The 12,877-nt window shown below is 39.6% G+C and overlaps 5 protein-coding genes across 5 annotated transcripts; all 5 read right to left on the reverse strand. All coding sequences in view use genetic code 12, as the record gives it.

The window, feature by feature from the left end:
- Nucleotides 1–261: 261 nt before the first annotated feature.
- On the reverse strand, nucleotides 262–711 carry KGF57_001518 (uncharacterized protein; the record flags this gene model as incomplete). The annotated part of the gene is made up of 2 exons (XM_051750732.1): nucleotides 262–528; nucleotides 694–711. The coding sequence occupies 2 exons, from the start codon at nucleotides 709–711 to the stop codon at nucleotides 262–264; spliced, it is 285 nt and encodes a 94-aa protein (XP_051609952.1).
- Nucleotides 712–918: 207 nt separating this feature from the next.
- KGF57_001519 (sugar porter family MFS transporter) lies at nucleotides 919–2,556 on the reverse strand (the record flags this gene model as incomplete). The annotated part of the gene is made up of 1 exon (XM_051750733.1): nucleotides 919–2,556. The coding sequence occupies one exon, from the start codon at nucleotides 2,554–2,556 to the stop codon at nucleotides 919–921; it is 1,638 nt and encodes a 545-aa protein (XP_051609953.1).
- A 2,750-nt stretch (nucleotides 2,557–5,306) lies between these two features.
- On the reverse strand, nucleotides 5,307–6,941 carry KGF57_001520 (sugar porter family MFS transporter; the record flags this gene model as incomplete). Its single annotated transcript, XM_051750735.1, has 1 exon — nucleotides 5,307–6,941. One exon carries the CDS (start codon nucleotides 6,939–6,941, stop codon nucleotides 5,307–5,309), a length of 1,635 nt encoding a protein of 544 aa, XP_051609954.1.
- Nucleotides 6,942–7,921: 980 nt separating this feature from the next.
- Nucleotides 7,922–9,553, reverse strand: KGF57_001521 (sugar porter family MFS transporter; the record flags this gene model as incomplete). Its single annotated transcript, XM_051750736.1, has 1 exon — nucleotides 7,922–9,553. One exon carries the CDS (start codon nucleotides 9,551–9,553, stop codon nucleotides 7,922–7,924), a length of 1,632 nt encoding a protein of 543 aa, XP_051609955.1.
- Nucleotides 9,554–10,424: 871 nt separating this feature from the next.
- On the reverse strand, nucleotides 10,425–12,059 carry KGF57_001522 (sugar porter family MFS transporter; the record flags this gene model as incomplete). Its single annotated transcript, XM_051750737.1, has 1 exon — nucleotides 10,425–12,059. One exon carries the CDS (start codon nucleotides 12,057–12,059, stop codon nucleotides 10,425–10,427), a length of 1,635 nt encoding a protein of 544 aa, XP_051609956.1.
- Nucleotides 12,060–12,877: the final 818 nt, after the last annotated feature.

The raw sequence follows: 12,877 nt of genomic DNA on the forward strand, positions 1-12,877 counted from the left end.
AGAGAGAGAGAGAGAGAGAGAGAGAGAGAATAAACTCGGTGATACGTCATTCCAGAAGTTAAAGTGAGCTCTTGAAGTATGAGTTGTAGACATTCCTGTTTTTTTGTTTTTTTTTTTGAAGAGTACATGAGCTACTCATAACAATTCGTTCACTTGGCCACAACAAAAGTGGTGAATCATGTATCAACTTCACATAAAGTACTACATACCTCTAATCTAATCTCTTTGCCAACAATCAATCCACGACTCTATCCTCGGTTGTCACCCTGCTATCGCCACTGGCTGGCCACTTCTCAATTGGTTAAGTGCTGTGTCATCCAAGTCTCCCGAATTGCCGCAGATATTGCACACCAACTGTTTCGAGAAGGAGAACGGGAGTACTGGAATGAAAAATAACGTGACTGCGTTTATGGAACGCACTGCAAAGGCACTTTGGTTATGACAACGTCCACAGTAACATGGGATGTGACCAACGTCTGACAACTCACTTTTATATTCGTTGACTGGATTAGGGTTAGTACTAGTTGTCTAGGCGCAGTAGTAGTCCTCGTTGACATTTAGCCGAGCTATTCTAACATACATCCAATGAGGAAAAAACAAAAGTCCATTTCAATTGAGAGATTTGAGTGGGGTCACAATAGACTGCTCGAATAGGAAGAAGACTCAAGAGCCTGGAAACAAGTATCCATCAACCAAAGAACGACACTGCATGATCTTATTGCCAACTTTCTGGTCTTTTCTTTTTGTGTGACTAAAAGTTTCGGGGTTAGTTGGACTTCGGAGGTACCATCAAACCAAGTATTCAGCATATAAAAAGATTATTCTTCCCAAAGTAACGTAAATTCGTATCGATTCGTACTACTAACTTACACAATTATAACTAATCAAGAACTGAATCAAATGTCGCATTCAGACCACTCAAGCAGAGTGAGTATCAGCTTCATGGATCTTTTCATCGGATTGAGAGCCAGTCTCCTTGTGTTCAACACTCAACTTTCTTGCCAACTCCGAATCTGGATCAATAGGGATAGTTGGTGTCCATGAAGCTGATCTCCAAGCTGGCACCTTCTCTTCCCACATCTGTCCAACTTCTTCCAATCTCTTACCTTTGGTCTCTGGGAAACCGAAAAACACATGAAGACCCATAGCAAGACAGAAAACACCGTAGATGATGTATGTTCTGTAGTTGATATTCTTGAAACCAGATGGAGTATACATGGCTATAGCAAAGTTGAAACACCAGTTTGCACATGTTGACAAAGAGTTACCTCTTTGAGAAATTCTGTTGTCACCCCAGATTTCCGAACAGTAGACCCAGATACCAACACCCCAAGTAGAAGCAAATGAGCAAACAAACAAGTAACAACAAGCAATGGCGCCTCTGGCTGCTGCTTTATTGTCGTCTGGAATCCTAATAGTCACTGACTCAGTTCCCGAATCTGGCCAAGGAACAGCATACTGGCCCAAAATTCCAGTAAGACCGAATTGGAAAATCATCATGAAAAGTGCACCGAGAATCAATACGGGTCGCCTGCCAAAGTAATCGAAACAAATCAACGCTGGAATTGTGCAAACCACGTTCAACACGTATTGAATCGAGGAAGCAATCAAGTTGGTGTTTCCTGAATAACCTGCCATTTGGAAAATATAAACAACATAATACATCATGACATTCATACCTGTCAATTGTTGCCAAATCTGAGCCCAGATTGCTGTGAGTGTTCTGCGAAGATACTTTTTTTTGAACAAGGTGGCGTAACCAACAGCCTTGGCTTCTTCTTCGATTAATAATTGTTCCTTGATCTCGGCGATTTCAATCAACACCTCAGGATCTTCGTGGTTTCCATGAGCTTGAATCCTGGTAACAATCTCCTCTGCCTGTTCCCACTTACCTTGCTTTGCCAACCAACGTGGAGATTCAGGAATGATTAGACAACCAAAAAATAAAAGCAAGCCAGGGATAATTTGTATAGCCCAACCGATTCTGAAACTGGCAACACCATTGATCTGACCAACACCATACGAAATGTAAAACATAATCATAATACCAAGGGTGACTGCAAATTGAAAGAATCCATTAACAGTTCCTCTTCTTTTACGTGGCGAGATCTCAGCACCATATATAGGAGCAACTGAAGAACCGAAACCAACACCCCAACCGGAAATGATACGGCCAATGATTAATTGTGCCCTGTTTTGAGACGATGACTGGACAGCAGCACCAATCATCCACAACAACGAACAAATAATAAGCGACAATCTTCTGCCAAATGGTTCAGAAACAAAGGCCGATGCGATGGATCCAAAGATTGAGCCCAATGCCATTGAAGCGGTAATAAAGCCTTGAATGGTGGATCCGGGAGTATCAAAGTACTTGTTATATGGATCGGTGCCAATGAATGCCGACATTGATGAAATATCAAAACCAAACATTAAACCAGCAATGGTTGAAATACTGGCAATAAAGTAGACATTGTAGATCTTAGGAAGCTTGTCCAACTTGGTAGCCAAGGACAAGGCGGGTCCTGAAAAGATGCGCTCGATTCTGGAGGACATTTTCTATAGTGGTAGCTGAAGTTGCAAATAAATGAGAAAACAGAGTAACGCTGGGAAGATAAATTCTGGGAAATTTGTATGTCTATTTATATTGCAAAATTTGTCAAGGAAGAGGACTCACCACCACGCCCCCTTTATTGTTTTGAGCCTCCTCGCCATAACATTTCCTTAGAGTACTTGCTCCACATACTAAAACTCGTTAGTAAATTTCTTGTATGAATAATAGAGAAACTCCGTAAAAAGCCAAAGCAATTCCTTATTGTCTTATCCTATTGTTTTACCCCACCACGTCCCGAGATCTAAAAGCTCAGTAACAATAATGCAAGAGTTTAATTCAACACGACACAAACATGATATATAGATACATTGCAACATATGCGAAATGTAAAAGATGTGAAGGAAAATAAGTGTACGGCATAACTGCATGACGGCTTAAGTCATGTAAACAAAAGAAAAAATCTTGTTTGCCCAGACAATAACCTAAAAATATGTGATAAATCGGATGACCTTCAAAAGTCAAAATGCCGTACTGAAATAATAACGTGATGCAGAGAGAGCAAGAGTGTAAGTTGTGTGAACATGGCCAACCTCTGCCTGTGGTGGATGCTCTATACAGATTAAACTGTCAAGAGGGAGAGAGCGCGCCCTTGGTCAAATGGTGAGTGCGAAAACAAAGAGATCACGCGGCTTTTCTCTCCCACCACAAAAGACCATATTTTAAGACGCATACTCGTTGCCAACTTTTGTATAAGAAATTCTGGCTTAAACGAAAACCCCCAGACACCTCCACTAGACGCCTTTATGGTTATTCCGAATTCAAGCAAAAGGAGAAAAAAAAAAATATAAAATTTAGACGCCAAATACTTCCGGCGATAAACATTTATGTGTTTTTATATCCATTCTCTTTCAAAGTACCTGTTTTCGAAACTTTTTTTTTCGAGTTGACGGTTACAACGACTCACTGAAGTTGTCTTCTGGTACCTGGAGACACGACACAACACGAGACGACACGAGACTCGAAGTGGGACTACACGACCACAATGAGCCTCGTCGAAAGAAGACCCATTCCTCTCGATCTCGGATTTTCTTGTAACACTCATCAGCCAGCAAAAAATAACCTAAACCTTGTTCTTGGGAGTGTTTAGAATTTTCTTGGCATGATTTTACACCAAATAAATTCACGCATTTGATTCTGGAACAATTTTTTTCTAAACACAAAAGTGGTGCTCTCTTGGTTGTTTGTTCAAAAGAAGGATGGGTTGTGGAAAGCCTAAATAGAGGAGAAAGTCACTAAATATATATGCACAAAATGTTAAATATAATTTTGCTTGAAAAGGAAACTGGGGAAAAAATTCAATTGTGGTGTGGAGAAATACATTTTTGTCTCTATTATACACCGGAAGAAATTTTTTAATGACGAGCCAAGAGATGTGCGGCCAATACGCTTTTTCAATTGATCAAATAAGGACCAAGATTTTCCGTGAATGACGATGCACCATCGTTGCTCTTTGTTTTTTGTTTTTTTTTTTGGTAAACACTAGTTCAAATATAACTGGGCAACGTAGTCATTAGTACATGAAGTGCAGTCGTCCTACACCTGAGTGACCCCCAATGCTGTCATAGTTGTCTGAATTGCTGCCTGTTTAATGCAGTTAGCTCCTTAACCCTGTCCATTGGGGGTTATAGTAGAACTTAGATTGTGTTGGTAGAAATCGAGGAAGCAGTTTGTGTGTGGATAAATTTGTTTTATTGTTGTACCCCAGCCTGTTTTTCCTTCGTTTAAAATAACTTGTTTTGTGTAATTGTTTTCTACTTGTTGCGTCATACTCTTTTTTTTTCTTTTTGAAACAGCTAGCTCCAGGAATCCGTGTTGTTCATTTACTATGAATGCAGTAGTTTGGTAAACCATTTGATGTACTTCTCCTTGAGAGGAGTCTATAGTGTGGAATTATAACGCAAGTGGGGAACCCTCGAGAATTTTGAAGTTCTCCAATACGTTTGTTTCAACCCTTAGGGAGTTATTCTGGAATAGACTAATCCGATAAGTGAATAAAGCTAATGTTATTTTCCCTCCAGCAAGATTCTTTGTTCAACTATTTTCTTCTTCTCCTCAGCATTCTTAGTAGTTTGAGAACTCTCCCCTCAATATTTTAGATTTTCCTTTGTTTTCCAAAACGTTTGATATTGTTTCATTTTGTTTATCAAAATTGGCATTGAAAAATCTATTCTTAGTAGCTGTGCTTTGAGGGATTATATTCTACTTGAATTCAATCTCTTCTGATCCTAAAGTAACCTGCAGGTTAGTTTATGAGGATTATTACCATTTCCAATTGCAACCATGTTGTATTTTGTTTTCGTTTCTGGCAAATTCACTTGCAAATTAGTGTGCCAATCGTATATGTATACCATTCAAGCAAAAGATTTGTTGAGTCAAAATTTGCTTTTTTTTTTTGAGGCAAGGAGAGATGACCTGGGTGGATAAAATTGGCCCAACAACTTTCCTCCCCCCTCATGTCAAGTCTAGATCCTTTGAAACTGATGATATCTAAAGATCAGAAGCAAGCGTTCCCCGCAAAACAAAATGAGAATCCTTTTCCACAATGTCTTTAATTCTTATTTACGCGGTGATATGATCAGCCCGTGCCCCTGTTACAGGATTTTATTTAATCAGTCTGTCAAGTGTAACGCTAACTAAGCTATATTACTATACAACCTGTGTATAGTTATAAATCCAAACAATCTCCACTCTCTCAAACCGAATTATCTTCCCCTTCCCCTTTTCCCACCAGCTCTTCAACATTCTCGTCATACTCAAAACTCAACTTTCTTGCCATCTCAGAATCGGGAGCAATTGGAATTGTAGGCTCCCAAGTTGCTGTTTTCCAGGCTGGAATCTTTGCTTCCCACATTTGTCCAATCTCCTCCAATCTCTTGTTTTTAGTTTCTGGAAAACCAAAGTAAACGTGAAGGGACATTGCAACACAAAACACACCATAGATAATGTAAGTTCTCCAGCTAATGTTTTTGAACCCTGATGGTGTGTACATTCCGATTGCAAAGTTGATGATCCAATTTGCCGCCGTAGATAAGGAATTGCCTCTTTGTGATATTCTGTTATCTCCCCAAAGCTCGGAACAATAAATCCAAATTCCAACTCCCCAAGTCATTGCGTAGGAACATACAAACAAATACGAACAGGCAATTGCTCCTCTTGATGCTGATTTCTGTGTATCGGGGATTCTTATATTGACGGTGTCGTTGCCTGACTCAGTCCAAGGCTGTGAATATGCTCCTAATATTCCAGCCAAACCGAATTGAAACGTCGTCATCAAGATGCCACCAACAATCAAGACTGGACGACGTCCCCATTTGTCGAATAATATCAAAGCTGGGATTGAGCACACAACATTCAAAACATATTGGATTGATGAGGCAATCAAGTTAGTGTTCCCTGAGTATCCGGCCATCTCGAATATGTAAACAATGTAGTACATCAACACGTTCATGCCAGTTAATTGTTGCCAAATTTGGGAAAACAACGCCGTAATCGTTCTCAAATAGTACTTTTTCTGAAATAATGTAGCATAGCTGACGGACTTGGCTGACTCTTCAATGATCAATTGCTCTTTGATCTCTGCAATCTCAATCAACACCTCTGCATCTTCTGAGTTGCCCTTTGCCTGGATCTTGGCAACGATTGTTTCAGCATGCTCCCATTGGCCTTGCTTTGCCAACCATCCAGGCGATTCCGGAATGAAAAAACAACCAAAAGCCAATATCAAACCTGGAACTATTTGTAGTCCCCACGCAATCCTGAAACTTGCAACACCATGGATCTTGCCCAATCCAAAGCTAATATAGAACATAATCATTATACCAACAGTCAAGCTCAATTGAAAGAACCCATTAATACTTCCTCTTCTGTTTCTAGGCGAGATCTCAGCACCATAAACTGGTGCTACCGAAGAACCAAACCCAACGCCCCAACCAGCAATGATCCTGCCAATGATTAATTGTGCCCTATTCTGTGAGGAAGATTGAATAGCTGCACCGACGATCCAACAAAACGAGCAAACCAAGAGTGACAATCTTCTGCCAAAAGATTCAGAAACCAATGCTGACGCAATCGAACCAAAGAATGAGCCCAAAGCCATTGCCGCGGTGATGAATCCTTGAATGGCGGAACTGGGATTGTTGAAAAAGTGTCTGTATGGATCAGTTCCAATAAAAGCAGAAATGGAAGAAATATCAAACCCAAACATCAATCCGGCCACAGTAGATATGCTTGCAATAAAGTATACATTGTAGATTTTGGGGAATTTGTCTAGCTCTTGACTTATAGCCAAGGCTGATTCGGAAGCAACACGCTCAAAATAGGATAACATGGTAGTTGTGGTTGCAAAAAGAAGTAAAAGAAAAAAAGAAAAAAAAAATTAACCCAAAATTGTTGTTCCATTTCGAAAGGAAATTTGCTCTCCTTTTATGGTGCGATTTCCGAGAGGGAAATGATTGCTTCTAATATGTTGACTCTATGTCTAAGCTCAGGAATGGAGGGAGCATTTTGTGGATTGCAACTCCACAGAGGATCTCTACGCTTTCGGAGTTTGTTAACGCCGTAATCCATTGTTGTGTTTAAAAATAGAAAATAGAAACAGGGAAACGGAGGGTATGGCTTTGCGGAGAAACCTCAATGTACATGCTCAGTGAATCAATGCAACTGTCTAGGGGACGTACGTTTGTCTTTTGGATTCAGAGAAGGAGGGAGTTTAACCTAAAAGAAACGATTTCAGTCAGCTTGAGTATACAGTGAAAACATGCCAGTATAACAGGAAACAAGCTATTTTTGATACGCTACTGAATGATGTTTCCATTATACTCTTGTCGGATATAGCTTGTAGTATAATTTTAAGCGGGCCCTAGTTTACTTTAACTTTGGTGCGTAATCATTTAGTTGACTACCAAATGGGTAGCTGCTTGTTGTAAAAAGGCTTTATCAACTCGGAGACAGCTCAGGACGCGGGGTATATATATAGAGCGGGTCCGTCCTTCTAGCCATATTGTACCCACATATTGTTTATATTCTCCTCACTTCCAAATTCGCGGAAGTGTTTGTTCACCAGAAGGATTTTAAAAATCCGATTCAAACGTTTGTCGGAGAATTTAATTTTCGATGTTCGGAACATTCCCTCGAGGGGAAATCTGTGAAACTACAAATGCATAGAATCTATTCTGTTGCTCCATGTTATGAGAGCTCTCAATAAACGTGAGAGTTCAATGTTTTTTCATAGAGTACAATTTTTTGTGCAATGTAACTATACGAAGATACTATACACTAAAGCCAACCAATTTGACACCCAGTGCCACCCTATCTCCTTTCATCATCAGTGTTGGAATCCTCTTCAAACATCTTCTCTTCGTTGTGTTCAACACTCAACTTTCTTGCTAATTCGGCATCAGATACCAATGGAACGGTTGGTTGCCACGAAGCTGATCTCCAAGCTGGCACTTTCTCATCCCACATTTGTCCAATTTCTTCCAATCTCTTACCTCTTGTTTCTGGGAATCCGAAAAATACGTGAGTAGCCATGGCCACACAAAACACACCGTAAATAATATAAGTCCTCCAATCAATATTCTTAAAACCAGATGGTGTGTACATAGCAATGGCGAAATTCATTATCCAATTGGCAGCAGTAGAGACAGCATTACCTCTTTGAGAAATTCTGTTGTCACCCCAGATTTCCGAACAGTAGACCCAGATACCAACACCCCACGTAAATGCATACGCACACACAAACAAGTATGAGCAAGCAATAGCACCATTAGAAGCGGGTATATGTGTTTTTGGAATCTTGATAGTGACAGAGTCGCTAGGTGAATCGGTCCATGGGACAGCATAAGTTGCCAAGATACCGGCCAATCCAAATTGCCAAGCAGCCATCATTAATGCACTGCCAATCAACAATGGCCTTCTTCCGATCTTGTCCAACACAAATAGCCCCGGAATAGTACACACCACGTTCAATACGTACTGGATTGATGAAGCAACCAAGTTGGCGTTGCCTGATTTACCAGCCATTTGGAATATATAGACAATGTAATACATCATAACATTCATACCAGTCAATTGTTGCCAAATTTGAGCAAAAACAGCAGTAAAAGTTCTCATAATGTACTTCTTTCTAAACAAGGTTGCATATCCAACATTCTTGGCTGCCTCTTCAATCAACAATTGATCCTTGATTTCCGAAATTTCAATCAAAACCTCTGGGTCTTCTCTGTTTCCGTGGGCTTGGATTTTGGAAACAATAAATTCAGCTTGTTCCCATTTACCTTGTTTAGCCAACCAACGTGGTGACTCGGGGATGATGAAGCAACCCAAAAACAAACATAAACCAGGAACAATCTGTAAAGCCCAAGCAATTCTGAAACTGGCAACACCATTGATTTTGCCCAATCCGTATGAAATAAAGTACATGATTAATATACCCAAGGTGACAGCAAATTGGAAGAAACCACCAATCAAACCTCTAATCTTTCTAGGTGCCAACTCAGAACCATAGATTGGAGCAACCGAGGATCCAAATCCGATTCCAACGCCAGAAATAATTCTCCCTATGATTAACTGAGCCCTATTTTGCGACGACGATTGAATGGCTGCACCAACAATCCAAAAGAATGAACAGGTCAAGAGTGATAATCTTCTTCCAAAAGGTTCAGAAACAAAGGTGGAGAAGATGGAACCAAAGAATGAACCCAAGGCCATAGATGATGTAATGAACCCCTGTATGGTGGAGCTAGGTGAATGGAAATAATTCAAGTAGGAATCTGTTCCTATAAATGCCGACATTGATGAAATATCAAAACCAAACATCATACCAGCAATGGTGGAAATACTGGCGATGAAATAAACATTGTAGATCTTTGGCAAGTGATCCAAAGCTTCATTCACTCTCAAAGCGGGACCTGAAAATATAGTTTCTATTTTGGCTGACATTATTGAGTAACTTGGTGCGTAAACCAGAATAAGAAGGATTAGAACACTACTGAAATCATGGTGGATGTTGAGGAGTATTTATAGTCCATCATTTCTGTGATACACCCAACAAGAGAATTATCAAAGAAATTAGTGCTTTTTGCAAAGTGGGCTGGATTCCAGCTTCTGTTTATTGTTGCACTCGGGCATTATCTTTAGCGTGGCTTAATTTTTCCCATTGTCTATTGTTTGGTATTGTTTTCCACCCCACCAGAGTAATTGTCTGAATAACAATAGGGATGGCATTCACAATCATCTTGTAAAATAGAGAAAAACCACAATCTCCACTTCAACTACAGACAATGGGGAAGGGGGGATGGGGTGGCGCTTAATATGCACACCGGTGTCAGATGCAAAACCAACCATTCTCCATTCGGATCGTGCATGTGCCATCACATGTTTACTAATTGTGTCAGAAGACAAAAATAATAGCTATTGTTGGACACAAATCTGATCGGACATTTTCTCTTGAATAGGGCACCTTCCTTATCTCAACAAGGTTGAAAACCATCTAAATGTAAAGGATGTCTTGGGATTAGGAGTTTTGCAATGCGCCATAAATAGTTTTTCCGTGGCACAATCGCGCGCGCGCGCCCCGGCGCCAAGCAATTTGAAAATAGGGGGTTTTTCCCTTTTATGACGTCAAATATTTGCGTAACTCAGTGAGTGCCAAGTTTCTACTGTGCTGTTTTTGTCTACAGCTTTATAAATTAACCATAAAAAGTTTATCATTAAATGAGAAAACTAACTATTTAAAGAAAGTTAAACGAGAATTGAAATCAATTTAAATTTCGTGAAACAAATTCTGAGCAAATCCAACTTCAGCCCAGCTCTAACTTCTTCTTTCTTCGTCAGTATTGGAATCCTCTTCCATTAATTTCTCTTCGTTGTGTTCAACACTCAACTTTCTTGCTAATTCGGCATCAGATACCAATGGAACGGTTGGTTGCCACGAAGCTGATCTCCAAGCTGGCACTTTCTCATCCCACATTTGTCCAATTTCTTCCAATCTCTTACCTCTTGTTTCTGGGAATCCGAAAAATACGTGAGTAGCCATGGCCACACAAAACACACCGTAAATAATATAAGTCCTCCAATCAATATTCTTAAAACCAGATGGTGTGTACATAGCAATGGCGAAATTCATTATCCAATTGGCAGCAGTAGAGACAGCATTACCTCTTTGAGAAATTCTGTTGTCACCCCAGATTTCCGAACAGTAGACCCAGATACCAACACCCCAAGTAGAAGCAAATGAACAAACAAACAAGTATGAGCAAGCAATAGCACCATTAGAAGCAGGCAAGTGTGATTTTGGAATTTGAATGGTGACACTTTCACTTGGTGAATCTGTCCATGGGACAGAGTATGCACCCAAGATACCGGCCAATCCAAATTGCCAAGCAGCCATCATGATGGCACCTCCAATCAACAATGGTCTTCTACCAACTTTATCCAAAAGCAACAATGCAGGAACGGTACAAACGGTGTTTAAGACGTATTGAATTGATGAAGCAACCAAGTTGGCGTTACCTGATTTACCAGCCATTTCAAAGATGTAAACGATATAGTACATCATAACATTCATACCAGTCAATTGTTGCCAAATTTGAGCAAAAACAGCAGTAAAAGTTCTCATAATGTACTTCTTTCTAAACAAGGTTGCATATCCAACATTCTTGGCTGCCTCTTCAATCAACAATTGATCCTTGATTTCCGAAATTTCAATCAAAACCTCTGGGTCTTCTCTGTTTCCGTGGGCTTGGATTTTGGAAACAATAAATTCAGCTTGTTCCCATTTACCTTGCTTTGCTAACCAACGTGGTGACTCGGGAATAATAAAACATCCAATGAGCAACAACAAACCAGGAATAATTTGAATACCCCAAGCAATTCTGAAACTGGCAACACCATTGATTTTACCTAATCCGTACGAGATGTAAAACATAATCAAGATACCCAAGGTGACGGCAAATTGGAAGAAACCACCAATCAAACCTCTAATCTTTCTAGGTGCCAACTCAGAACCATAGATTGGAGCAACGGAAGAACCGAAACCAACACCCAAACCGGAAATGATACGGCCAATGATTAACTGAGCCCTGTTTTGCGACGACGATTGGATAGCAGCACCAACAACCCAAAAGAATGCACAGGTCAAAAGCGACAATCTTCTGCCAAATGGTTCAGAAACAAAGGTGGAAAAGATGGAACCAAAGAATGAACCCAAGGCCATTGATGCAGTGATGAAACCTTGGATGGTGGAGCCTGGTGAGTCGAAAAAGTTCATATACGATGGAGTACCAATGAATGCCGACATTGATGAAATATCAAAACCAAACATCATACCAGCAATGGTGGAAATACTGGCGATGAAATAAACATTGTAGATCTTTGGCAAGTGATCCAAAGCTTCATTCACTCTCAAAGCAGGACGTGAAAACATCCTTTCTATTCTAGCAGACATTGTAGTTTATAGTTTTTATGGTAATTAATAAAAAAAAAAAGCAGTGATTGTTTGAAACTTGAAAAACCTGAAACTGGAGAGGGGGGGGTTCTGGTCACCTATTTATAGACTTTGTTTTGGCCACTTGACACTTTGAAGCTAATTAGATACTTTTGAATGTTGAGGCTCTTAATTTCTGTTTTTCCCATAGTTTAGTCTAGTCATTACATGAAAGGCTCCGTAATTGATTGAAAACTTGAATTTTTTTTTTGTATGAAGAAAGTTTATTTTGTGTACGCATAATACAAAGCATCACGTATTTATCCCCACCGGATTAAAATTCTCCATTGTAACAAAACAAGAGAGAATTTTTTTAGCCAGACAAAAAAAAAGTGAAAATAATAAAATGCCGATCACAAATGTGACACAAATCTCCACGGACACATATCCAGCATCATGCACCACAATTGGAGAAAGACAAAAAAAAAAAAAAAGAAAAAATCATCTTATTATTATTATTATGTAGTTTACTAACACAGACACGACTGAGAGAAAGAAAAAGCCAGCAATAAATGTAAAAAAAAAAAACAAAAAAAAAAGAAAAGCCTAGTTGTCATGCAGACACAAATCCCCATGTCTTATTTTTTTTTTCGTATTGTTCATAATCGAGTTGGTGGGGTTGAGCCAAACACGTAAAAACTTTTTAACCGGCGGTACACAAATTTGCTGGTTTGTTTGCTGGCCCCCCCCCCTCCACCAAAGAAAAAGAAAAACAAAAGGAAAGAAAAGAAAACTTTTTACTGAATGAGAACAAGAAAACAATAAAAATTTTTCCGAAT

Source organism: Candida theae, assembly GCF_024610275.1.
Source record: "Candida theae strain CBS 12239 chromosome Unknown scaffold46, whole genome shotgun sequence".
Taxonomy (NCBI): domain Eukaryota; kingdom Fungi; phylum Ascomycota; class Pichiomycetes; order Serinales; family Debaryomycetaceae; genus Lodderomyces; species Lodderomyces theae.